The following is a 27,286-nucleotide window of genomic DNA, read 5'->3' on the forward strand; positions in this document are numbered from 1 at the left end:
TTTTTTTTTCTTTCTTGCGGTTTTTTTTTTTTTCATTCTTCTGCACGTCGCGTGTCTTGCTCCCTGCTGCAGCTGCAGAAGGAAAGTGGTGGTGGCGCCGTCAGCTGCGTCCCCCACACCATCTTGCCCATTGTTTTCTCAGAAACAATCGGGAACCACCTGCAGCGCCTCCGACATCGCCTGTGGGGTTTTTTGCTCCCCACCCCCTCCGACCCCCACCCTCACCGAGAAGGTACGTGGGAGCTGAGGAGAAGCTGGAGGGAATGTCGGTTCGGCTTCTGAGTACTGTTAGCGTGGTGGCTGCATGCGCAGAGAAGCGGCGGGGATGGTGGGGGCGCCTAGGTTTCCCCGAGGCGTTTTTGCTGTTTTGGCAAGGTGGGGGGTGGCAGGATGTCTCTCGTCTACCTCTCACTCTGACGTGGTGTGTGCCGCGGAGGGAGGCCGCGGGTCGGGCTGGCGCACACCTCATTCATTTTACAGTGGGGCAGACAAACGGAATGAGACAATGAGGCTTCCTTATCCCTCGCTGAAGGAGAGGGGAGCAGCTCGAAGGCCGGTGCTGAACATTATTCAGGGTTTGAGAGGCCTTGGCTGTGGCGGGGAATGCCCCGTGTTCCACACTGCCCACTTGTCACACTTTTTTTTTTTTTCCTCCGTGTCTGAGTTGTGGTGGTTGTTTTGGTAGTCTGTGTCGTGTGTCGTCGTACCCTCATCCCATCCCGTCCCCCTTCATTCCGGCAGTCTCAGTGTTTTTTGTGTTCCGGTGTCCTGGGGTGGGGAAATTGAAACGTACTCGCTTTGAGTACGGATTTAATTGTCAGGGGGAGATGCCCGTTTCTGATTCATGTTCTTCACATTTACTTCTTCTTTATCTAGAAGTATTAGAGCGTCGTATACCTGAAATATTTCTGCTGTTTGGGTTTTTCTGGGGGGGATGCTTGTTTTGTAGTGGTGGTGGATTTTTTTTTTTGGTGGGGGGAGTGCGGTTGTTTGTTTTCTGTTGGGTTTTTTTGTATGTGTGTTGTGTTTTCTTTTGTTTGCTTTTTTTTTCTGTGGTCCATTTCCTAGCTGAATATATTCAGATATTTATTTAACCTACCAGTTTAGCTTCATCAGTGACTCAAATCCAAGGTTTAATTATTGATTTTAAAATTAGTTTGTATTTGTATTCCCTTTATTATATTAAACTAGTAGGATAGCTTTAAATGCATTTATTATACATTTTGTATAGTGCACAAGTTAGGATTCAGTTGTACTTTACTGGAAGTGTACTTGTGTAGAAAGAGCTTAGTTATCACACAATCATAGAATGGTTAGGGTTGGAAAGGACCTTTAGATCATCTAGTTCCAACACCTCTCACTAAACCATTACACCTAAGACTCGATCCAACCTGGCCTTGAATGCTGCCAGGGATGAAGAATTCACAACTTTGTTGGGCAACCTGTTCCCGTGTCTCGCTACCCTCACAGTAAAGAGCTTCTTCCTCATATCTAACCTAAACTTTACCTTTTTGAGTTTGAACCCATTACCACTTGTCCTATTGCTAAAGTCCATAATGAAGAGTCCCTCCCCATCATCCTTATAGACCCCCTTCAAATACTGGAAGGATGCTATGAGGTGTCCATGCAGCCTTCTCTTTTTCAGGCTGAACAGCTCTAATTTTCTCAGCCTGTTTTTGTATAGGAGGTACTCCAGCCCCCTGATCATCCTTGTGGCTGTCATCTGGAATTGCTCTAACAATTCTATGCCCTTATGTTGAGGACACCAGAACCGTACAGAGGACTCCAAGTGGGGTCTCATGAGAGCAGAGTAGAGAGGCAGGATAAGCTCCTTTGACCTGCTGCTCACACTTCTTTTGATGCAGCCCAGGATACGGTTGGCTTTCTGGGCTGCGAGCACACACTGCTGGCTCACATTGAGTTTCTCGTTCACCAATACCCCGAGTCTTCTGTAGGGCTGAATCAATTTTCTCCCATCTGTGCCTGGATTGCTCTGTTATCCTGGGTTCAGCAGTCTTTTTTCTCCTTCTTAGCTGGTGTAGTGCTGTGGTTTTGACTTTCAGCTTGGGAATAGCACTGATAACAGTGATGCTTTTAGTTGTTGCTCAGTAATGTTTACTTTGACCAAGAGTTTCATGCTCTGCCAGGGAGGAGGGGAAGCTGGGAGGAAGTAGAGACAGGACACCTGACCCAAGCTAACCAAAGAGGTATTCCATTCCACAGCACGTCGTGTCCAGTATATAAACTGGGGGCAGTTATGTGGAAGGGCTAGATCACTGCTTGGGTCAGGCTGGGTATCGATTGGCAGGTGGTGAGCAGTTGTATTCTCTTCCCTTGTTATTTCCCTTACCTTTATTATTATTGGTGGCAGCAGTAGTTGTTTTTTTGTTATACCTTAGTTACTGTGCTGTTGTTATCTCAACCCGTGGGAGTTATATTCTTTTGATTCTCCTCCCCATCCCTCTTGGGAGTAGGAGAGGAGGGTGGGGAGTGAGAGAGCTGCTGCATGGTTCTGGGTTGCTGGCTGGGTTTAAACCACAACAGTTTTTTCTGGGTCCCAATATGGGGCACGAAGGGTTGAGATAACAACACATCTGACCAGAGTGTGTCTAATTGTGTTTGTGATAAACATTAATTGTTTTGGATTAATAGTCATTCATCAGAATGGTGATTTATTGGCTCTCAGAATTCTTGCTCTTGATCTTGGAGTTTCAGTATGTTATTCCTTACTTACAGGCAGTATTTGCTGTGTTAGTGTTCATCGGCTGGGGGCCTTGGGCTACGGTTCTTGTTTCGCTGTACTTTATGTTAATAACTTGTAATACAATAGACTCATTGATTATGAAACTGATCTGGCTTGCGTTCCCAGTGTGGTCACCACCTCTATGCTTTGGGAGGTATATACACATATTTTTTTTTTTTTCCTCCTCGGGTTGTCAGCCTGTGAAGGAGACATTCTCTTACCTTCCTAGCTCCCCCACCAGACTGTTTACAGCATCATTTGAGAGTTCTGAAGGTTTTGAATGGCCTTTTAATACTGTTGAGACCTGTCTGCTGATGGTGATGGGGATCACCATGTTGGCATGCATACAGAGTGTTTTACCCATGACCATTTTTTCCGATCTCAAAAGTTAAGCAGAGTCAGCTTTGGGTCTTGTCCAGTGTTAGGTGATGATGTAGGAGGACCAGGAGATTTTCTCTGATGCTGGAAAGTCATGAGTGGCAGGGTGTGTGGGGTAGTATGGGCAAGTATCTAGTCCAGTGGCCCCCTCCAGTGCTTTGGAACTTCACTCCTGAACTGGAGAGCCAAAGAGTGATCAGTAGGACCCACTCACCCTTTAATAGCCCCATATGGCCACTGCAAATGTCTAATGGAGAGTGTATATTAACAGCAGACTATTGTGGCCTGAATGAAGTCACACCACCCTTGAGTACTGCCATACCAGATATGCTAGAACTTCCGTATGAACTGGAGTCAAAGGCAGCCAAGTGGTATGCCACGAATGACATTGCCAGTGCTTTTTTATCAATTCCTCTGACTGCAGAGTGCAGGCCACAGTTCACTTTTACTTGGAGAGGCATCCAGCACACTTGGAACCGACTGCCCCAAGGGTGGAAACACAGCCTTACTATCTGCCATGGCCTGATCCAGACTGCACTGGAACAGGGGCAAGCTTCTGAAGACCTGCAATACAGTGACATTATCTTGTGGGGTGGTACAGTGGGAGAAGTTTTTGAGAAAGGGAGGAAAATAATCCAAATCCTGCTGAAAGCCAGTTTTGCCATAAAGCAGAGTAAGGTCAAGGGACCTGCACAAGAGGTTAAGTTTTTGGAATAAAATGGCAAGGTGGGTGTTGCCAGATCCCCACAGATGTGATCAACAAGATAACAGCAGTGTCTCCAGCAACTAATCAGAAAGAAACACAAGCTTTCTTGGGTGCTGTGGGGGTTTTGGAGAAAGCACATTCCAAATTACAGTTTGGTTTGAAGCACTCTCTATCACATGAGCAGGAAGAACAGTGATTTCAAATGGGGTCCTGAGCAACATCTAGTTTTTGCATAAATTGAGTCAAGATTGACTAGGAAATGGCAGTCTTGCTCAGAACTTAGGAGAAAGAAGACTCCTATCTTCAAACCCAGGCTGATGGAGCTCTTTTAGCCTTGTATGGTCTTCCATCTAAGAGAAGGACACTCTTATAAAACCTACATCCTGTGGACTTTTCTGTCACTGTCCTAGCTAGCTAGGCCATGGCAGTTAAACCTCAGGTGTAAAGGGTGGAGTCAGTTCTGCGCAAGCTGCCTCTCACCTAAAAAATCCCCTGTGCAGGCTGGAAAGGCTTGCTCTCACTTGTTGGTATGTACAGGTGTGGGTCGAATTGCTAGATGACAAGGTGCATGGGTAGCTGCAGATCCAACCTTGCATGCGGGCGGACCAGCACATGCATAGCTCAAGATTACTCAGAAGATGACAGTCCTGGTTGGACACTCCCTGATTGCCTAAACACCCTTTTCAAACCAGATTTCCATATCCCGCTCACCCTTCGTCATTGTGCTTGAAGTAAGTGTGTTTAAAGCCCTTCCCAAAAATCTTCTCTCGCTGAGCCAAGCCATCATATAGGTATATATATGAGACAAGAGTGATGGTATATTGAAATAAGTGAGATCTGAGCATGATGTGAATGGTATGAAATAAGGGGTGGATAGTGTCCTGGGTTCAGCAGTAGCAGTTATTTTTCTCCTTCTTAGTAGCTGGTGCAGTTCTGTGGTTTTGACTTTCAGCCTGGGAGCAGGGCTGATAACACCAATGTTTTTAGTTCTTGCTCAGTAATGTTTACTCTGAGCAAGGACTTTATGATTCTCATGCCCTGCCAGAGAGGAGGGGAATCTGGGAGGATGCAGAGACAAGACACCTGACCCTAATTAGCTAAAGAGGTATTCCATACCGCAGCATGTCATGCCCACTATATAAACTGGGGGCAGTTACCCAGAAGGGCTAGATCACTGCTTGGGTCGGACTAGATATTGGTTGATGGGTGGTGAGCGTTTTTGTTCTTTTCCCTTGTTATTTCCTTTATAATTATTATTATTGGTGGTAGTAGTAGTAGTTTTATTTTATACCTTAGTTACTGGACTGTTCTTATCTCAATCTGTGGGAGTTACGTTCTTTTGATTCTCCTCCCCATCCCTTCAGGAGTGGGGGGAGTGAGTGAGCAGCTGCATGGTTCTGGGTTGCTGGCTGGGCTTAAACCATGATACCTGGTTATATTGATCATTCATGTAATGTAAATGTCTGCTGTTATTGAAGTTGTCTATGTCTCGGTTGTTAATTGGAACTAAAAAGCTGTTTTGGTTATGGGACTTTTAATAACAGCAGTATTTATATTCCCCTTTTAGTTTAGCCATGTAAATTTGTCAGGAATTGTGGACGTCAGTGGTGTAAATTACTGTTTTAGTTAAGGCACTGAATAAAAGAATTCCTTTTTGTAGTGGGAAGTCAGGACTAAATAGTAATATCTTTGAGTGTTAGGACTTGTTCTGGTGGTAGAGAAGTGTTTTGTGTGTTTTGTTTGTTGTTTTTGTGTGGTTTTGTTTTTTGTTGTTTTTTATTGTTTTTCAAAGGCTTGATTGTAACAACCTAACCAAAAGGTTGGGAATGTCTTTGGAAGCCTATGAGAGAATAATCATCTCTTAGGTCTCTGATCATAACCAGTTCTTTTATGTTCCTCCTCTGAAATTGTGATCAAAGTGTCTGAGATTGTCTGCCTGCTTTATGATGCTGCGTGTTCTTGATTGAATTTAGGTATCTGCACTCCCTTTTCTGCTAGAAAAGAAGCTGTAGTCATGTTAATTGAATGTCATGTTTTCATCTTGCAGTGCATGTTTGCTTGCCTGCTTCAGTTCTGTGGGTTGTTGGAGATGGCAGCCTTCAGAGATATATAAATAGAAGCTGATTTCAGAAGCCCCTATTGATAAGATTTTTGTCTCAGCCTTTAGTTTAGTCTGTCACACTGCAGCCTTGTGACAGGCAGAAGCTAATGTGCTCACCCATGTGACCCAAGTTTCTGGGAAAATTCAGGAAAGCAGATAGTTCTCCACGGAAATTGAATGGTTCGTGGTATAAAAGCTTGTGTGGAAGATTTTGAGTAGTCTGTAATCTGTCTCTTCTGAAAAACATAATTTTGCTGTTGGTTCAGAAGATTAAATGGCATATTTTAATGTCCTGGTTAGCTTAAATTCTGGCAAGTATTTTATAACCTAGTTAGGTGCTACCTGGACCTTAAGAAGTATGAAAAAGCACACTTTCTTAAGCATTAGGTTACAACTTGATCTTTCAATGTAGGGCCATGTATTTTTGAGTAGTGAAAGACTGTGCTGGTAAAGGAGCCATGATGATTTTTGTTTGCAATATGTTAATGTTAGTTTTAATACCTAAAGCTAAACTTAGTAAGTGGTGACACATGATAATTTGAAAGCAGATCAGGTCAATTGAGATCGATGGTATGTGATAGCACTTTGAGCATACCTGCATAATAATAATGGTGGAGGAAGAGTCTTCATTATAACATAGAGTTATAATGGAGATGAGGGTGTTTGGGTTTTTTTTTTGTTGTGTGGGGTTTTTTGTTGTTTCTTTTTGTTTGTTTGTTTTTTTAAATCTGAAATTTAATGTTGCATCTATTGACTGCTGTATGGCTGCAAAACTGCAGTTTGTTGAGAGCTATACTGGAATAAGTGCAAGTTTCCTTTGTAGAACTGAAACAAAAATATAAATAGTTGCAGTCCTGTGAGCACAAGCAGGCAAGCAGATTAATCTGCTTGTTGAGATAAGAACAGTTTAGTCACTAAGGTATAACACAAATCACTACTGCTACCACCAGTAATAATAATGATAAAGGAAATAACAAGGGAAAAGAATACAACACCTCACTACCCACCGACTGATAACTAGCCTGACTGAGCACTGACCGATACCTCGTCCAACTCCCCCGTCTACTAGCCCTTCCGGGTAACTCTCAGTTATATCCTGGGCATGACGTCCTGTGGTATGGAATACTTCTTTATTCAGTTTGGGTCAGGTGTCCTGTCTCTGCTTCCTCCCAACTTTCCCTCCTCCCTGGCAGAGCATGAGGCTCAGAAAGTCCTTGGTCAGAGTAAACATGTGAGCAGTAACTAAAAACATCGGTGTTCTCAGCACTGTTCCCAAGCCGAAAGTCAAAAACCCAGCACTGCACCAGCTACTAAGAAGGAGAAAAATGACTGCTACTGCTGAACCCAGGACAACCCTATAAGTGCTTAGAGGTTGGTAATAAAGCTTTTGTTGTCCATTGAATTCAATTTGGTCATAAATTTAATTCATTTTCCCCTGGTGTCTCCTGCCCATGATAGTTCTTGGTGAGTGATTGCCATGTCCTCTCAACCCACAAGCTTTATATTTATGACAAAGGGGAGAGAGAGCAGCTTGGTGGGTACCTGGCAGCCAGCCAAGATTAGCCACAACAATCCCTTTTGCTAAAGGACTAAAAAAAAAAAACAAAACCAACCAAAAAAACCCAACAACAACAAAACAAACAATCCCCCTCCAAAAACAATTAAACCAAAACTTCAAGCAAAACAAAAAACCTAAACCAAAATAAAACCAAACAAAAAACAAAACAACAAAAAATACCCACACCCAAACACTAGACCATCTTCATGAAAGGGAAAGAGCTCTACCCTACACAGTTCAGATATTTGCATTTCATGTAGAGGTACTATTGTAAATTGGAACAGGATCTCCCCTATGTGAAACACATTGGGAAAAGGCACAAGGCACTTCATATCTGCAACTGCATCAGGAAGTAACCCTTTTATTAAGGCATGTATGGAGAGGAAGAGAGAGAGACTGTGCTGAAATACTTATCCTAAGTAATAGTTATTTATTCATGGAGCAGACTTCCATATTCCCAACATCCTTACAGGACCTTCTTCAGCACGGCAAGATCCCATACCTGCTACTTCTCCATCTTTAAGAAACAGCAGAATGCCATGGAAAGTTTTCCATTTACTTTGTCAGGGTATTTTCCACTATGGAAAGAAAAACAAAAAGCAGATGTAGTTTTCAGATCTGAATTTAAAAAAGAAAAGCTAAAGATAATGCCAAAAATTTAAATATGTTATTTAGCATTTCCTGTAAAGCATACAAAAAGTTACATTACCTTAATACAAAAGGAAATAAAAATGAAACTGAAAACTTTACAAGCATAAGTTTGCCATGTATTTCCCATCACATACTTTATACCAAATCTGTGACAGTGTGCTTCCCCCCCAACCTGATCTTTATTCCCTGTAACCCTGCTCAAGTGATAACCACCAGTGATGATCCAAATAGATGTGCCTGGCAATGATGGATGCATCAGCTCAAAGCGGATTTGGGGGAGCCTTAACACAATAGCCAACGGCTAATTTGAGCAACACATCCCCCACAACTACAGTGCTGGTCAAGGTCTGACTCAAGCCAAGTTTGGAAGAGACTTAACATGTAGTCGTTATGTAAATATGATTATGAATCAATTATCTCACTCCATAAACAGTGGACAGCCAAGGGCCCACTGAGGTCTCCTACATGGCAGAAGGCTGCGCACCAGGATCTCTTCTCGAGTAAGGAAGCCCCTCAAGGTTACTCCTTACCAAAACAGATCCTTGGTAAGTGACTAACAGCATGCTAAACTTTAAAATCTTAGCTAAATAATATAGGGGATTGATTGTACATACATAATCCTTTAGAAACAAATCGTTGACCAAGTCTAGATCCAGCTATACCTAAACTCCCTTCTGAGAAGGGATTTAGAATGCAAGGGAAGCCCTTCTGAACCTCATGACTCAACAGGAGGGTCTCGCTGACAATTGCCTGATGCTGTCCTTTTGGCAGTAATTATGCAAGTGCACCTAGCCATCAAATCATGTTAAACCACTGTTGCATTTACTATTGAACTTTGTTAAAATTACTGGTTTACATTAATAAACATTGCTACTTCTCTTATTTAGGAGATAAGTGCATCAATCCATCCATGACAAACTCTATCTTAATTCTCTTTTGCCTGATTGGAAGGTCATAAAGCAGATTATCCTAAGTGAGATCACAAAGCATGTGTGGGAAAATGGGGGATCAGGCCCAGTCAGCATGAGCTCATGAAGGGCAGGTCCTGCTTGACCAACATGATCTCCTTCTATGACAAGTTGACCCACCTGATTGATGAGGGAAAGGCTGTAGACACTGTCTATTTGGACTTTAGTAAAGCGTTTGACACTGTCTCCCACAGAATTCTCCTGGAGAAACTGGATACTTATGGCCTGGATAGGTGCATTCTTTGCTGGGTTAAAAACTGGCTGGAGGGTAGAGCCCAAAGAGTGGTGGTAAATGGTGTCACATCTAGTTAGCAAACCAGCCATTAGTGGTGCCCCTCAGGTTGGGTCGTGCACCTTGGCCACAATAGTCCCATGCAACATTACAGGCTTGGGGAAGAGTGGCTGGAAAGCTGCTGGGCAGAAAAGCGCCTGGGGGTGACAATTAACGGTCAGCTGAACATGAGCTAGCAATGTGCCCAGACAACCAAGAAGGCCAACGGCATGCTAGCGTGTATCAGAAACAATATGGCCAGCAGGACTTGTACTACTAGGGAAGTAATAATCCCCCTGTACTCGGCACTGGTGAGGCCGCACCTCAAAAACAGTTCGCATGTTGATGGCAGCTAATATTCAGCATTGGGCTTTAAGCAGAGTTAAAGATCATTTTAGGAGAAGTTTCTATAACGATATAAAATACAGTTTTAAAGTGACTGTTGCCTATAGTTCAGTGATTTTTTTTTATGTTCTGTTTAACAATGTGTTGTGAAAGTATAAGCTGCTACTATTAGTATTAGCATCAGAATGATGCAAGTTCAACATTATTGGAAAAAGTGGAGTAGTTCTTTTGCAGTCTGTAAATATACAGTATGGTGATTACCAGAGCTGTTTAGTAGACCCAAACTTGGTCTTGTTTATTCTACCTATCTAGCTGTACTTTTTGTGGTATGTTGTTCTGGGAGCTTTTGTTTGGTTTTGGAGGTTGGGAATTTTTCTTTATTTTTTTAATGTTTATTTTATACCCTATAAGTGCTTAGAGGTTGGTAATAAAGTTTTTGTTGTCCATTGAATTAGATTTGGTCATAACCTGTACACAGCTCTGTGTCTGACAAGTATATTACTTCTCAGTATTACTATTTGTATTGGGCTTGCATGGCAAGGTTTTGGTAGCTGAGGGGCGTCAGGTGGCTTCTGTGAGAATTTGCTAGAATGTCTGAGTCACTTGGCAATGGTAGTAGCACCTTTCTGATATTGTATTTAAGAAGGGGGGGGGAACTGCTGCACAACAGCAGCCATAATTGAGGACTGAGAATATGTGGGAGAAGCAACTCTGCAGATGCAAAGGTCACTGAAGGAGGAAGAGGAGGTACTCCAGATGCTGGACCAGAGGTTCTCCTGTAGCCTGTGGAGCAGCACATGCTGGAGTAGTTGAATGCCTAGATGTGAGAAACAAGCTCACCTTTAGAAAAAATTTAACTGGGGACAACGTCAGTGGAGCAAAGGTTTAGTGCTCGGTGCATGCCTTCATATCCTGCATGTGCACTTGTGAGTACAAAGTTTCTTATAGTCAAGCCTTTTACTTATTCATAGGACTTTCAGGAAGACGAATCCCACCTCCCAATGGCTGATGCAATCTTCATTCTTTCTTCTGCGTATATCCAGGAGGGTCTTTTAAGAGCTTAGTTGATAAAGGCCAGTAGTCTTCTTTGATATGAACATTTGATCTACTTAACCCTGTGCACGTGCCTAAAGCCCTTATCATATAACTTTTTCTGTTACTTCCAGGTTAGATGTTGGTTCGATCAAGCATGACTACCATACATCCTATGTCCACCCATAAAAGTCCCTTGTTCCTGCTTGTTTCACAGTTTCAGGAACTTACGTTCTTCCCGTCCACCTATGCGATTGTGCTTAAGCAGGATACAATGCAAAAACAAAGATAAAGCAAGCTTTTTCTGAAGCAAGCTATTTATGTTGCTTATCACACTAGAGAAATTATAATTCAGTAAGTTACATAACTGTAGTTCTCTTATCCCACTGCACACTTTAGGGCTACAGTGACAGTCTTTGGGTTAGTATTAATCAGGATTCTTACTGCTGTTTACCTTTTAGCTTAGTATCAGCTGCTAATACCTGCGAACTATGTGCTTAGTTCTTCCTTCAAATTGTTATCATATCTTGCCATTAGGGATGTCCCTGCTTAGAAGCAATTTACAGAAGCAGATGCAAGCTGTCTATGGGGACCAAGTTCTAATGCATTGCTTAGCAGGCCTCACCAGAAGAGCAGTTCCCCACCTACAGAGGGGCCCTCTGCTAAGCGAGTGCAGTCGTGTTTAAGTGCTGAATCAGGCTCATGCTAAAAAGTAAAGTTATTTCAACTAAGGCCTAATGACTTGGTCTCACCATGAAGAACTGCAGTCTGTGGGAAGGACCCATGTTGGAGCACTGTCTCCCATGGGATGGACCTCATGCTGGAGCAGTGGAAGAGTGTGAGGAGGCAGGAGTAGCAGAGGCAATGTCTGATAAACTGACCACAACCTCCATTCCCTGTGCAGCTTGGGGGGGGAGGGGGGGAATGGGATGGGTGGCAGCAAGAAAGGAGAGGAAGTAGATAATTTGGGAGTAAAGTTAAGCCCGCAAGAAGGTATTTTGAGATTTAGTTGTATTTCTCATTATCCTACTCTGATTTAATTTGCAATAAATTATTTTTTTTCCCAAAGTCAAGTCTGTTTTACCCGTGATGGTAATTGGTGAGTGGTCTTGACCCATGAGCATTTTGTCATATTTTTCTTTCCCTGTCCAGTTGAGGACAGTGATAGAGCAGCATTGGTGGGAATTTGGCATCCAGCCAAGGTCAACCCACTCTACTATGACACTTTTTACCTCTGTTAAAGGTTCATAATGTTGTTATTAATAAAGTACCAATAAATATTAAATTATATGTTAACATCCATGTAGCCATCTTTAAAAATGTTGATATTTATGTTCAAGGTAAGCAGACCTACTTAAATATTATAATCCTGCAATTGATTTTGGTGAAATCCAAGTTCCTAATACAGTTCTTGGTTTTATTTACAGCACTGAAATGGCTCAGGAGACAAACCAGACCCCAGGGCCCATGCTGTGTAGTACAGGATGTGGATTTTATGGAAATCCTAGGACAAATGGGATGTGCTCTGTTTGCTACAAAGAGCAACTTCAACGACGGCAGAATAGTGGTAGGATCAGCCCAATGGGTAAAGGTTTGAGTTGTGTGGGTTTGTTTTGGTGGATTGCTTCTTTATTTGTTTGCTTGGTTTTGTTGGTTTAGGCTTTTTGTCTTGGAAAATATAATGTATAGGCAATGAGAAGAATCGCAGAATGTATTTCGGAAGGTATTCCAGTAGCTGCATGCTGAAACTATGAATGTCAAAGGGAATAATACTTTAAATCACAATAAAAATGCCTTTTTTTTTTCCCTCTATAGTATATTCTGGCCCAGTTAGTGTTGAGCCTTAATTTGCATTTCTACTTCCCCTCTGCTGCAGGGTTTTTATAAGAACACACTTATATTTTGGTCATTAACAATATAGTCTGTCTTTAACAAAATGCAATATAATGAGGAATGGTTTGAAGTGATTCATAACTGTATGCAAAACTACTTGACTAACTTGTATTCTCTATTTTACTTATAATTCAATTTCTGTTATATAGGGACAGCTAGTGGCTCAAACAATCCCACTTCAGATTCTGCATCTGTGCAGAGAGCAGACACTAGCTTAAGCAACTGTGAAAGTACTGCTAATAACACATCTGAAAAATCAAGGTAAGATTATAGAATCATTTCGGTTAGAAAAGTTCCTTAGGATCATTGAGTCGACCATAAACTGAACACTAATAAGTTCACCACTAAACCATGTACTTAAGTGCCATATCTATCTACCCAGTCTTTCGAATATCTACAGGGATGGTGACTCAATCACTTTCCTGGGCAGCCTGTTCCAATGGTTGATGATCCTTTCAGTGAAGAAAATTTTTCCTAATAACCAGTCTAAACCTCCCTTGGGGCAACTTGAGATTGTCCTATCGTTTCTTGGGAGAAGAGACCAATGCCCACCTCACTACAAACTCTTTTCAGGTAGCTGTAGAAAGTGGCAAGTCTCTTTTCCTCCAGAGTAAACAACCCCAGTCCCCTTAGCTGCTCCTCAGAAGACTTGTTCTCTAGACCCTTCCTTCACCAAATGAAGGTGGTATTTTGAGGTTTGCATGAACTCTGAATATATAGCAAGTTATTGTAGTAACCTTGACCTATTCCAGTGAGTTTCTGCAGAGGAAAGGACAGTGCTTTATGAATCTTTACAAATGAGAACTAGTTAGTGTTTGGTGTTGGACTGGTGCATTTACAAGGACATTTCTGGTTTATCTGGGGAAATATTTGCTACAGCTTGCCTAGTTCCTTCTAGGGAAGAGAGATAGAAGAACAGGTCAGGAATGTGTATCAATAATAATTGTTCAGGTAGTCTATTGATAGATTTCTGACAGTTTAAGCTCTTATTATGAACTCAAACTAATGTAATCCATTTCACTGTACGTAAACAGAACTGTGGCTGTTGCTGCTTTGCCTGTAATGCAGCTAATGACAGAAATGATCATTTCGAGAGAGGAAAAACTATCATCGAAAATGGAGACAGAGCCAGGTATGTTCGCAGAGATACAACTGGATACAACTGACTTAACAGCATCTGACAATTTATTTACTTTGCCTTAAGTAGGTATATCCCTTTGTAGCGATGGTCTTGAGGAGCTGTTAAAGATGCTTCTTCAGTATTAGTATACTCAGAAAAGCAAAAAAAGTGCCAAAATATAATTTTCAAACACGTGTTCAATTTTAGTAGATAATTTAATGCTTGAGGAGCAAGATGGCTATCAAACTGTCATTTTTAAAAAAGACACTTAAATTGTATCTGGATGCAAGACGTTGAATTTTGAAATCAATGCTGATTTCACAGAATCACAGAATCATAGGTTAGGGTTGGAAAGGAACTTAAGACCATCTAGTTCCAACCGCCCTGCCATAGGCAGGGACACCTCACACTAAACCATGTAGCCAAAGGCTCCGTCCAACCTGTCCTTGAGTACCGCCAGGGATGGAGCATTCACAACTTCCTTGGACAACCCATTCCAGTGCCTCATCACCCTCACAGTAAAGAATTTCCTCCTTTTATCTAATCTAGACTTCCCCTGTTTAAGTTTTAATCCGTTACCCCTTGTCCTGTCACTACAGTCCCTAATAAATAGTCCCTCACCAGCATCCCTGTAGGCCCCCTTCAAACACTGGAAGGCTGCTATGAGGTCTCCACGCAGCCTTCTCTTCTCCCGGCTGAACAGCTCCAACTTTCTCAGCCTGCCTTCGTACAGGAGGTGCTCCAGCCCCCTGATCATCCTCTTGGCTCTCCTCTGGATTTTTTCCAACAGTTCCATGTCCTTTTTATGTTGAGGACACCAGAACTGCACACAATACTCCAAGTGAGGTCTCACGAGAGCAGAGTAGAGGGGCAGGATCACCTCCTTCGACCTGCTGGTCACGCTCCTCTTGATGCAGCCCAGGATACGGTTGCTTTCTGGGCTGTGAGTGCACACTGCTGGCTCATGTTCATTTTCTCATTGACTAACACCCCCAAGTCCTTCTCCACAGGACTGCACTGAAATTCCTCTTTGCCCAACCTGTAGGTGTGCCTGGGATTGCTCCGACACAGGTGTAGGACCTTGCACTTGGCTTGATTGAACTTCATAAGGTTGGCATCGGCCCTCCTCACAAGCGTGTCAAGGTCCCTCTGGATGGCATTCCTTCCCTCCAGCGTATCAACTGAACCACACAGCTTGGTGTCGTCGGCATATTTGTGTGATATCCATAGGTATTGACACTTGTTAATTTTAAGAGTTCTGAAACAGTATTAAAACATCAGTCATGGTTTAAGCAAAACCAGTAACTCAGAACTGCTCGCTCACTCACAGAATCACAGAATCCCAAGGGTTGGAAGGGACCTCGAAAGATCATCTAGTCCAAACCCCCTGCAAGAGCAGTGAAACCTAGAGTGCATCACACAGGAACTTGTCTAGGCGGGCCTTGAATATCTCCAACGTAGGAGACTCCACAACACCCCTGGGCAACCTGTTCCATTGCTCTGTCACTCTTACAGTAAAGAAGTTATTCCTGATGTTAACGTGGAACCTCCTGTGCTCCGGTTTACACCCATTGCCCCTTGTCCTACTACTGGATATCACGGAAAAAAGCCTAGCTCCATCATCCTGACACCCACCCTTTACATATTTGTAAACACTGATGAGGTCACCCCTCAGTCTCTTCTTCTCCAAGCTAAAGAGACCCAGCTCCCTCAGCCTCTCCTCATAAGGGAGGTGTTCTACTCCCTTAATCATCTTTGTGGCTCTGCGCTGGACTCTTTCAATCAATTCCCTGTCCTTGAACTGGGGGGCCCAGAAATGTATGCAATATTCCAGATGTGGCCTTACCAAGGCAGAGTAGAGGGGGAGGAGAACTTCTCTTGCCCTACTAACCACACCCTTTCTAATGCACCCTAGGATGCCATTGGCCTTCTTGGCCACAAGAGCACATTGCTGGCTCATGGTCATCCTCCTATCCACCAGGACCCCCAGGTCCCTTTCCCCTTCACTTCTCACTCCCCCCCCCTTCATCCTCTCCCCGCTCCCAGAGGGATGGGAAGGAGAATTGAAAGAATGTAACTCCCATGGGTTGAGATAAGAACAGTCCAGTAACTAAGCTATAACACAAAACCACTACTGCTATCACCAGTAATAATCATGAAAAGGGAGATTAAGGGAAGAGAATATAACCGCTCAGCACCTGCCGGATGATACCCAGCCCGACCCAAGCAGCAATCTAGCCCTTCCACATAACTCCCCCCAGTTTATATGCTGGGCATGATGTGCTGTGGTATGGAATACCCCTTTGGCTAGTTTGGGTCAGGTGTCCTGTCTCTGCTTCCTCCCGGCTTCTTCTTCTCCCTGGCAGATCATGAGACTGAGGCAGTCCTTGATCAGAGTAATCATTACTTAGCAACAACTAAAAACATTGGTGTTATCAGTGTTGTTCCCAGGCTGAAAGTGAAAAACACAGCCCTGCACCAGCTACTAAGGAAAAAAATGACTGCTACTGCTGAACCCAGGACAACATCAAAAGCTGATACTGAAAAGAAAAATCTATTCACTACAAGAGAAGATAAAATGATATTTGTTTTAAAAATCTTGAGTTGATTATTTCAGAAGGTACCACTCCAGGTGCAGGCTGTATCCAGAAGGTACAGGCTGGATCAATGGGCTATAGCCAGTGGTATGAGTTTCAACAAGGCGAAGTGCCAGGTTCTGCATTTGGGCCACAGCAACTCCATGCAGTGCTACAGCCTTGGGGAAGAGTGGCTGGAAAGCTGCTCAGCAGAAAAGGGCCTGGGGGTGCTGACTGGTGGCCAGCTGAACATGAGCCAGCAGTGCCCTGGCAACCAATAAAGCCAATGGCATCCTGGTCTGTATCAGAAATAGTGTGACCACCAGGGCCAGGGCAGTAATCAGCACTGGTGAGGCCACACCTTGAATACTGTTTTCAGTTCTGGGCCCCTCACTGTAAGAGAGATATTGATTTGCTGGAACAGGTCTAGAGAAAGGCAACAAAGCTGGTGAAGGGCCTAGAGCACAAGTCTTAGGAGGAAGGGCTGAGGGAACTGGGGTTGTTTAGTCTGGAAAAGAGAAGGCTCAGAGGGGACCTTATCACTCTCCAGAACTACCTGAAAGGAGGGTGGGGAGAGGAGGTGGCTGGTCTCTTCTCCCAAGTAACGAGTGATTGGTACAAGAGGTAATGGCCTCAAGCAGTGCCAGGGGAGGTTTAGATTCGATATTAGGAACATTTTCTTCACTGAAAGGGTGAGCAAATATTTGAACAGGCTCCCCAGGGAAGTGGTGGAATCACTGTCCCTGGAAGTGTTCAAAAAATGCGTAGATGGGGCCCTCAGTGACATGGTTTAGTAGTGCTCTTGGCCGTCCTGGGGTAATGGTTCGACTTGATGATCTCAAAGGTCTTTTCCAACGTAGCTGATTCTATGATTCTAAAACAAAATTCCTACTTCCCTAGTCCTGCTGCCTACACTATTTCTGATACAGGCTAGGATGCCACTGGCCTTCTCAGCTGCCTGGGCACACTTCTGGCTCATGTTCAGATGCCTGGGCACACTGCTGGCCAGGGATGGAGCATTCACTACCTCCCTGGGCAAGCCATTCCAGTACCTCACCACCCTAACAGTAAAGAATTTCTTATATCCAGTCTAAACCTCTGTTGTTTAAGTTTCAACCCATTACCCCTTGTCCTATCGCTACAGTCCCTAATGAATAGTCCCTCACCAGCATCCCTGTAGGCCCCCTTCAAACACTGGAAGGCTGCTATGAGGTCTCCACCCAGCCTTCTCTTCTCCAGGCTGAACAGCCCCAACTTTCTCAGCCTGTCTTCATATGGGAGGTGCTCCAGTTCCCTGATCATCCTCGTGGCCTTCCTCTGGACTTGTTCCAACAGTTCCATGTCCTTTTTTTGTTGAGGACATCAGAACTGCACACAGTACTCCAAGTGAGGTCTCACGAGAGCAGAGTAGAGGGACAGGATCACCTCCTTTGACCTGCTGGTCACGCTTCTTTTGATGCAGCCCAGAATACGGTTGGCTTTCAGGGCTGTAGGTGCACACTGCTGGCTCATGTTCATTTTCTCATTGACTAACACCCCCAAGTCCTTCTCTGCAGGGCTGCTCTGAATTTCCTTTTTGCCCAGCCTGTAGCTCTGCCTGGGATTGCTCCGACCCAGGTGTAGGACCTTGCACTTGGCATGGTTAAACTTCATGAGGTTGGCATCAGCCCACGTCAAAAGCATGTCAAGGTCCTTCTGAATGGCATTCCTTCCCTCTAGCGTATCAACCAAACCACACAGCTTGGTGTCATCGGCAAACTTGCTGAGGGCACACTCAATCCCATTGTCCATGTCAGCGACAAAGATATTAAACAAGACCGGTCCCAACACTGATCCCTGAGGGACACCACTCGTTACTGGTCTCCCTGGCAGTGTTCAAGACCAGGTTGGATGAAGCCTTGGGTGATATGGTCTAGTGTGAGGTGTCCCTGCCCATGGCAGAGGGGTTGGAACTAGGTGATCTTAAGGTCCTTTCCAACCCTAACTATTCTATGATTCTATGATTCTATGTTCAGATGGCTGTCAAGCATTCGCAGGGTAAAGCCAAAGCACAGCATTGTACCAGCTACTAGGAAGAAAATTATCTCAGCTGAAACTAGGATAGTATCCACCCCTTATTCCATACCATTCATGGCATGCCAGGTCTCGCACTTCCCACCATCACCTTTCCCGTCTTCCGATAGGTTATATATGTATATATATGTATATATGTACACACAGATATCATACCCTTAGTCTGTTGACCATCCCTAGAAAAGTTAGTTTTCCTCATTCAGTTAATTACTTGAGGCTCTATCTGTCATAACAGTTTCTCTGGGCAGGAAAGACAGATGGTGTGTGGTGTTGGATTGTTGCATGCTGAAATTCGTTCTGATTCTATCACCACTGCACTTGTCCAGTTTTATCAAAGTTCATTCTTCATTAATGTGGTGATCAAAAGGGAGTCAGGTTCAGATCCTCATATCTGGAGCAGTGGACATGGGTGCCATGAGGCGTCTAGTAGTGCTGGGTGTATAGGTTCCCTGGAAGTGATAATAGCAAATGTTATGCAGCATCACACAGTTCAACTCACTGGCTGTTTTCACCCAAAGTCAAATCTCCTTGAGGTACACAACTGACTTCCCCATCCTCCCATATTGCCCACCAAGTACACCCCATTCCTTGAGCAAAAGCAACCCTATGACTGGGTTTGCCTTTACCTGAAGGAGGAATAACCTCAGCCTATTCTTTATGTGCACCACAGGAGTTTTATCCCCCTCCATGGTATGTGAAAATACGGTGTTCTGGGTAGCGGCACAGGGCACAGCATATGTTTCCAGCTGTCCGGTGGTTGCTTCCATGGTGCTTACCTTGGCGGGTCAGTGGGGGTGTGATAATCGGCCAGACCTGCCAATATTTATAGTTCATCCATCATGCTTCATACCAGTGAGACATTATAAATACTCTGCTTGCTTAATTACAGTGCATGTTTTGCATTAATTAATAACCTGGGCAATAGTGTTCATGGACAAGGCCACCTTTTCATCACAAGCTCATCTATATGTTGCATCTATGCTCTAATGGCCCGAGGTGTCATGGGCCCACTGGGATAAAAATAATTCACCCTTATGTTGCAAATCTAAATACATCTGAGTCACCTCAGTCTGAACAGCTTGATCCACCTGTTGGTGGTTCTGATGTTCCTCAGTGGCCTGACTCTTGGATACATGAGCATCTACATGGCATACCTTCACAACCAGGTTCTGCACCCAGCCAGTGACATCTTGCTACAATGTGACAGCCCAGATGGGTTTACCTCTGTGTTGCCAGTTGCTCTGCTTTGATTGCTGCAACCACCCCCACAGGGCATTTGCTACCATCCATGAGTCAGTATAGAGACAAAGTATTGGCCATTTCTCTTGTTCAGCAGTGTCCAAGGCCAGCTGGATGGCTTTCACCTCGGCAAACTGACTAAATTTACCCTCTCCTTCAGCAGTTTCCACAGTTTGTCATAGGGGACTCTATGCAGCTGCCTTCCATCTCCAATGCTTTCCCACAGTACGTCAGGACCTATCAGTAAACAAGGCATATTGCTTCTCATTTTATGTTTGTTTGTTGTATAGTGGGGCCTACTCAGCATGTGCCACCTCATCCTCTGGTGACACTGCAAAATCTTTGCCCTCTGGCCAGTCCATGATGACTTCTAGGGTTCCTGGACAACTGGGATTTCCTGTTTGAGCTCGTTGTGTGATCATTGCAACCCCGTTACTCCACATAGCATCTGTTGCATGATGTGTAGAGGGGACCTTCCCTTTGCACATCAGCCCAGCACAGGCAACCAGGGTGTCAGGAGGTGCTGTGCTTCACTACCAATCATTTCTGAAGCAGCTTGAACCCCTTCATAAGCTGCCAGTATCTCTCTTTCATTTAGAGTATAGCAGGCCTCAGATCCTCTGTATTCCTAACTCCAAAAGCCTAGGCACTGACCTCGAGTTTCCCCTGGAGCTTTCTGTCCAAGGCTTCATATAGGACCATTCCCCCAGCTGTAGAGTACATTTTTCACATTTTGCCCTGTCTGGACTGGCCCAAGGGCTGCTGTATGATCTTTCTCCTTTTTAACTTGTTCAAAGGCTTTTTAGTGTGCAGGGCCCCATTTGAAGTTCTTCTTCTCATCAAGGTCCTTCTGGATGGTGTCCTTTCCCTCCAGCATGTTGACAGCACCCCACAGCTTGGTGTCCTTGGCAAACTTGCTGAGGGTGCAGTCAATCCCACTCCATGTCAGTGCCAAAGATTTTGAACAGTGGTGGTCCCAATACCGAGCTATGAGGAACACCACTGGTCTCCACTTGAACATCTAGCCGTTGACCACAACTTTTTGAGTGCGGACTATCCAGCCAATTCCTTTTCCACCAAGTGGTCTATCCATCAAATCCATGCCCCTCCAGTTTAGAGGCAAGGATGTTGTGTGGGACAATGTCAAATGCCTTGCACAGTCCAGGTAGATGATGTCAACTGTTCTTTCCTTATCCACCAATACCATGGCCCTGTCATAGAAGGCCACCAGATTTTCCAGGCATGATTTGCCTTTTGTGAAGCCCTGTTGGCTGTCATCAATCACCCCTTACTGTCCAGGTGCCTTATCATAGTTTCCAGGAGTATCTGCTCCATGATCTTGCTGGGCACTGAGGTGAGACTGCCTGGCCTGTAGTTCCCTGGGTATTCCTCCTTTTTTCCCTTTTTAAAAATGTAGGTTATGTTTTCCCTTTCCCAGTTAGCAAGAACTTCACCAGATTGCCATGACTTCTCAAATATGATGGATAATAGCTTGGCAACTTCCCTCAGGACCCGCAGATGTATCTTGTCAGGTCCCATGGACTTGTGCACCTTCAGGTTCCTTAGATATCTTGAACCTGATTTTTTCCTATAGCAGGTGGTTCTTCATTTTACCAGTCCCTGTCTTTGACTTCTGTGACTTGGACAGTGGGGCTGGAACTTTTGCTGGTGAAGATGGAAGCAGAAATGTCATTGGGTACGTTGGCCTTCTCCATGTCCTGGGTAAGCAGGTCTTTCATTTCCTTATTTCCTTCGGGGGGGGGGGGGGGAATGCGCTTCCTTATCCCCAGTGTCCCTATATAAGGCTTTTTTGTAGTCCTTAATGTTCTTGGTCAGATTGAGTTCTGTCAGGGCTTTAGCTTTCCTAAGTTGATCTCTGGCTGCTCTGACTATTTCTCTGTATTCTTCCCAGGCTACCTGTCCTTGTTTCCACCCTCTGTAGGCTGAGGTTTTATCCTGGAGTTTGTTCAGGAGCTCTTTGCTCATCCACACGGGCCTCCTGGTTTCTTGCCTGACTTCCTCTTTGTTGAGATGCATCTCTCCTGAGCTTTGAGGAGGTGACCCTTGAATATTAAGCAGCTTTTTGTGCCCCTCTTCCTTCCCGGACTTCCACCCATGGCACCTCCACCAAGCAAATCCCTCAAGGTCAAAGTCTGGCCTCCTGAAGTCCAGAGTAGCAAGCTTGTTGCGCACCCTCTTTGCCACCCTAAGGATCTCAAGCTCTGCTTTTTTATGGTCACTGCAGCCACAGCTGCCCTCCAGGTTCATGTTTCCCGTTAGCCCCTCCCTGTTGGTAAGAACAAGGTCCAGCACAGCCACTCTCCTCATTAGCTCCTCTATCAATCGAAGAAGGAAGTTATCACCAATGCATTCCAGGAACCTCCTGGATTGCTTGTACTCTGCTGTGTTGTCCCTCCAGCAGATATCAGGGTGGTTGAAGTTCCCTGTGAGGACCAGGCCTTGTGAATGTGAGGCTGCACCTGTCTGTCTATAGAGGGCCTCATCCTCTCGGTCTTCCTGGTCAAGTGGCCTGTAGTGGATCCCCACTGTAATGTACCCTGTCCCTGCCCTCCCTTTAATCCTGATCCATAAGCTCTCAGTCAGCTCCTCATCCATCTCCAGGTGGAGCTCTGTGCACCCTAGCTGATCATTGATTTAGAGGGTGACACCCCCTCCTCATCTCTCCATCTTCTTTCCTGAAGAGTCTGTATCCCTCCATTCCAACATTCCAGTCATAGGAGTCATCCCACCACGTCTCTGTGATGCCAATGAGGTCATAGCCCTTCAGGTGTGAACCTGCTCCAGGCTCTGGGCATTGTCAGGGTCTGACTGGAGTATCTTATGATTATAAGTATTGTTTATGATCCCAAGAGTGAAATTAAGATGCAAATGAGGTCAAGTACCGTAATTGAACAGTTGGTTTATTACAAGAAGACAATTATTATAAAAAGGGAAATTATTATAAAACAGGGGATAGCGATAGGACAGATGGGAAAAAAAAAGACAGAAAAGAAGCAAGAATTTGTGGTGCAGAGAGAAAGATAGTCACCACCGTGGATCCAGTGGTGTCCCAGGGATCTGTAGTCAATATCGGAGCTGGTAGGAGTCCTCCAGGGTCCGTAGTTGGTATTGGAGCTGAGTGTCCCCAAGAATCCATCGTAGTCGTCGGAGGTGGGTGGGTATCCTTGTGGAGTGTCCTTCTGGAGTAGTCCTCTTGAAGGTGTGCCCATGGAGTTGTCTCTCTTGCTGATTACCTTTTCCCCCTTTTATAATGAGTTGGGGGGGAGTACCTCCGTTCTTAACGTCACATATTACATATTCCTGGTGGACCAGTTTCCCTGGTCTTGCAGCCAGCTCTAGGTGACTGCAGTCCTTCCAGGGCAGCGACGGCCCCTTCACTTTGGGTATTGCTTGTATCTTTCCCTGCAATTTGATCCCCACAGCTTTCAGGGAGTTGGGAAGGCCCCAAATGAGGGGAGTCATACGTTTGGGATCGACTGACATCATCATCGGGAACTCCTGTTTAAGTTCCCGATCATACATCATTTGCAGACATGCTGCTTCTGTACATTTTCTACCAACTGTTCAACTGTCTCTGTGATGGTGAGGGGATCTCCCTTTCCAAAGGGTTAAGTCCTCCAGCCCAATAAGCTGCTCTTTGAGTTAAGGACCAGGGTGCATGGCGGTCACTGGTGGTTAAAAATACTCCTGGCCCCCAATATCTTTCAGCTTCCTTCTCACTTAGTAAAATTCGATCTCCCTCAGACAGAGATACTCTCCAAACATATTTGGTTTCTGATTCCTTTGGAGAATGACCAAAGTCCTTTTTAAGTTTAGCTAATTCCGTAGCAGTATATGGAACCTCCTTGATGGCAATTTGTGGGAACTCGTCCTCTCCCCCTTTGTAATTCTGGTTTTATCAAGGGTCAGAGAGAAGTGTCAGGAACGTTTAATTTTTCTAACCTTAGTTTTGCCTCTTCCCAGGTCACTGTGGGGGTATTTATTCAATTGTTTTCTCTGACCCTGGACAGGTGCTTTTCTCTTCAAGGACTTGCTCTTTCAGGACTAATTGCAAATAGTTAGCCTGATTTTTCTCTTTGCCTAACTGTTCTTTTAATTTAACTACCTGGTCCTGCAGGCCTCTTGTAAAATTTGTATGAACTGAGATTCAGCTGTTTGTTGTTCTCTGCCCTCTACTGCAGCAGCCAAACTGGCGCCCAGTACAGCACAGACAATTGATTTACCCTTTCCCGGACGGAGTTTTGCATCCTTCTGCAGGGCGCTTACTTAGTCTGTTACGCTTTGCAAATTATGCCAATTTTTCTCTGCCCACTCTACCCCTGGCAGAGAGGAGTGAGCCTTATGTTTCTCTAAAAGACCACACAACACAACTCTGCCCTGAGGGGCAGCTTCACTGCTATTCGTTTCTGAATGGGACAGTTGTCTCAAGGAGGCAGCAGTTTTGCTTCAACAAAACCCACCCCTGAAGTCCCTGAGAGGTACACACGTAATACCTTACACTTTACGTGACATTACGGTACTTTTCACTGCAAGGGATCCTGTCCATGATGCCAGTTTAATTGTCAGGGTCTGACTGGAGAAAACCTCAGTGTCGGGCCTGTTTCGTTCGTGTTCTCAAGAGTGAAATTAAGACACAAACGAGATCAAGTACCGTAATCGATCAGTTGGCTTATTACAAAAAGACAGTTATTATAAAAAGGAAAATTATTATAAAACAGGGGGAAAAAGATAGAAAAGAAGCGAGAATTTGGGGTGCAGAAAGAGAGAGAGAATGTCACCACCGTGGATCTAGCAGTGTCCCAGGGGTCTGTAGTCATTGTCAGAGGTGGTGGAAGTCCTCCAGGGTCTGTAGTCACTATCGGAGCAGTGTCCCCAAGAGCACATAGTATTTCTTGGGGGTGGTTGTCCAAGCAGTAGCAGTAATTTTTTCTCCTTCTTGGTAGCTGGTGCAGTGCTGTGTTTTGACTTTCAAGCTGGGAACAGTTGCTGATAGCACCGACGTTTTGAGTTACTGCTCAAATGTTTGGTTTGTCCAAGGACTTTCTGAGCCTCATGCTCTGCCAGGGAGGCCGGGAGGAAGGAGAGACAGGACACCTGACCCAGGCTAGCCAAAGAGGTATTCCATACCACAGCACGTCATGCCCAGGATGTAACGGGGAGTTACCCGGAAGGGCTAGAGATCTCTGGGGGATGGAGGAGGTATCGGTCGGTGCTCGGTCGGGCAGGGTGGAGTGAGTTATGGGTCGGTGGCTGGTGAGGTGTTGTATTCTCTTCCCTTGTTATTTCCTTTATCATTATTATTTGTAGTAGTAGTACCAGTAGTGATTTACGTTATACCTTAGCTATTAAACTCTTCTTATCTCAACCCGTGGGGGCTACATTCTTTGGGTTCTCCTTCCTAACTCTCCGGGAGTTGGGGGAGCAAGGGGGGGAGTGAGTGCACAAGCTGTGCGGATTGGTTTAAACCATGAGAGATACAGATATCCAATGTAAAGATACACTTGTTTTCTTTAAAATACTGAAAAAAGTGTCTGAAACAAGGGTTCTTCTGAGCTGTGTGGTTTGTATTAGTGTGCTTGATGTATCACAGAATCAGTGGTGTGAAGCTCAAGAAAGTTAGCTGTTGTTCTGGTTGACTCTGAGGTTTTAGATCATCTGATTTGGCAAATGCAGTGGTAGAGTAACTTGGTACTATGACAGAAAAGCATTACTGTAAATGTCATTTTTTCTAAAATATGTTCCTATTAACAATTTTCCACAAGTATTCCCTCTGTTCAACAACTTTGACAATATTGTTATTGCTTTGGCTTAATTTAAATTAGATGATCTGACTTTTGACGTTGTGTACATAGAACTTCTGGAGTGCTTACCAAGCCTTTACACCGATATGGATGTATACAGGTGATAATACTAGGTATCCTGCATTTTCTAGATGATGGAAACAGTGGGGAAAACTATCTTTTTCTGTAGAGATAAAAGAGGAGTTAATAGAATACCTATTCTGCTAGTAAAAGCAAACAAACAACCCCCCCCAAAAACAACAACCCTTTATTACTTTTGCTTGCTTTAACAGTTGTTATTCAACCAAGCCCATCCGTTTCTCAACCTAGCACTTCAGAGAGTGAAGAGAAAGCTTCTGAACTGCCTAAACCAAAGATGAACAGATGTTTTATGTGCAGAAAGAAGGTTGGCCTTACAGGTATGAGAGCACTTTGTCAATATTGAACAGATCTATATGATTAGTTGCCTCTTCCTAGATTAAATTTGTTGAAATATTTGTAGTCATTAAGCTTGCTTGCTGTTTCAAAATCCATTTTAGATCCATTAATAGAGCTGACATTTGGAAATATCAATTTCATTTATTCTGTTTGTTAAAGTAGATACACATACCCCCTTTGTACTGACTAAGCCTTTAATTTATAACTTGCTTAGGTCTGAAGCTTCCTATTGGTGTTGGTTTTCCTTTTCTTTGTACAGGATTTGATTGCCGATGTGGGAACTTATTTTGTGGACTTCACCGTTATTCTGACAAGCATAACTGCCCATATGATTACAAAACAGAAGCTGCAGAAAAAATATGGAAAGAGAATCCAGTAGTGGTGGCTGAAAAAATTCGGAGAATATAACCTAGCCTACTTGTGAAAAGGCTGACTTTTTTTTTCTTTTTCTTTTTTTTTTTAATATACCCTCAGAAAGCTTTAAAGAACAGATGCATGGCTGTTTTCCTTTGTTCTCAAAAGTTTTAATTTTAGCCTTGTCTGTCTTAATGATATTTTGGAATGTTTGGGTGTTTGTTACAGGCAGAATTGTATAGATACAGTCCTTGAAAATATATGTGCTCTCCTTAGAATATGATTGTGTGATCAGAACCTGCACAGGAGTATGCATGCACAGAAGACAGTCTCTATTCACATATGCCAAACAGACGTATATTAGCTGTATGTTTGCAGCAGGTCTGCCTTTTGAGATGTTCAAGGTGTATAACACTAGCCAAAGTATGTGTCTTCTGGAGAAGGATATGTCAGAAAAGCTTGGTGCTCTCCTTCTATAATTTAAAATCTTGTTCTACTTTTAGTTTCCACACTCCATTGCTTTACAGCAGAATGTAAGCCTTGTAGAGGGCTTTACCTTCCAGTAAGATGAGTGTTGGTGCTATATTTAACTTAAAAAATAATTTAACAATTGCAGTGGGAAAAAAAATTAAAAAAAACAGATATGTATGAGAGGAAAATGATTTTGTAACAGATTACTCTAACTTTAGAATCTTTAAAAGAGTTTCCCAAAGGAAGTGTCCTGTTGCAAACTTAAGAACTGGCCTGCAGTGGTTGTCCTGCTTTTCCTTGCCATAGCTATAAATGTTGTGAAGCATAGTATTGTGTTAAGATTGACTTACAGACAAAAGCTACATGTGTGGATTTTTAGACATACCGCAGCAGCTCTATCAAGTAACACATGCAGCTGTGTAAGTTGCAGAAGTATTTGAGCAGTTTATTATTCATGTACTACTTCAGTGTGTTCTGGAGTCAAAAGAATACTAGGAGCTTTTTACGTGTCGAACTTCTTTAATTTAAATAATTGCACTTGCAACAATTGTTGGGTAGGGAAAGCCAT

General features: G+C 43.9%; 1 protein-coding gene across 1 annotated transcript; it reads left to right on the forward strand.

Annotated features, from left to right (window-relative positions):
• The first annotated feature begins 214 nt into the window (after positions 1–214).
• On the forward strand, positions 215–26,771 carry LOC117438443 (AN1-type zinc finger protein 5-like). Its single transcript, XM_034073959.1, has 6 exons — positions 215–232; positions 12,181–12,317; positions 12,796–12,907; positions 13,681–13,778; positions 25,749–25,874; positions 26,153–26,771. Exons 2-6 carry the CDS (start codon positions 12,188–12,190, stop codon positions 26,299–26,301), a joined length of 615 nt encoding a protein of 204 aa, XP_033929850.1. The 5' UTR covers positions 215–232; positions 12,181–12,187; the 3' UTR covers positions 26,302–26,771.
• The last annotated feature ends 515 nt before the right edge of the window (positions 26,772–27,286 follow it).

Source organism: Melopsittacus undulatus, unplaced genomic scaffold (assembly GCF_012275295.1).
Source record: "Melopsittacus undulatus isolate bMelUnd1 unplaced genomic scaffold, bMelUnd1.mat.Z mat_scaffold_313_arrow_ctg1, whole genome shotgun sequence".
NCBI classification, from domain to species: Eukaryota; Metazoa; Chordata; class Aves; order Psittaciformes; family Psittaculidae; genus Melopsittacus; species Melopsittacus undulatus.

Coding starts and splice junctions, on each gene's coding strand:
- LOC117438443 (XM_034073959.1), top strand. CDS start 12,188: ATGGCTCAGGAGACAAACCAGACCCCAGGGCCCATGCTGTGTAGTACA. Junction 12,318..12,795: donor ACTTCAACGACGGCAGAATA/GTGGTAGGATCA, acceptor TCTGTTATATAG/GGACAGCTAGTGGCTCAAAC. Junction 25,875..26,152: donor AAAGAAGGTTGGCCTTACAG/GTATGAGAGCAC, acceptor TTCTTTGTACAG/GATTTGATTGCCGATGTGGG.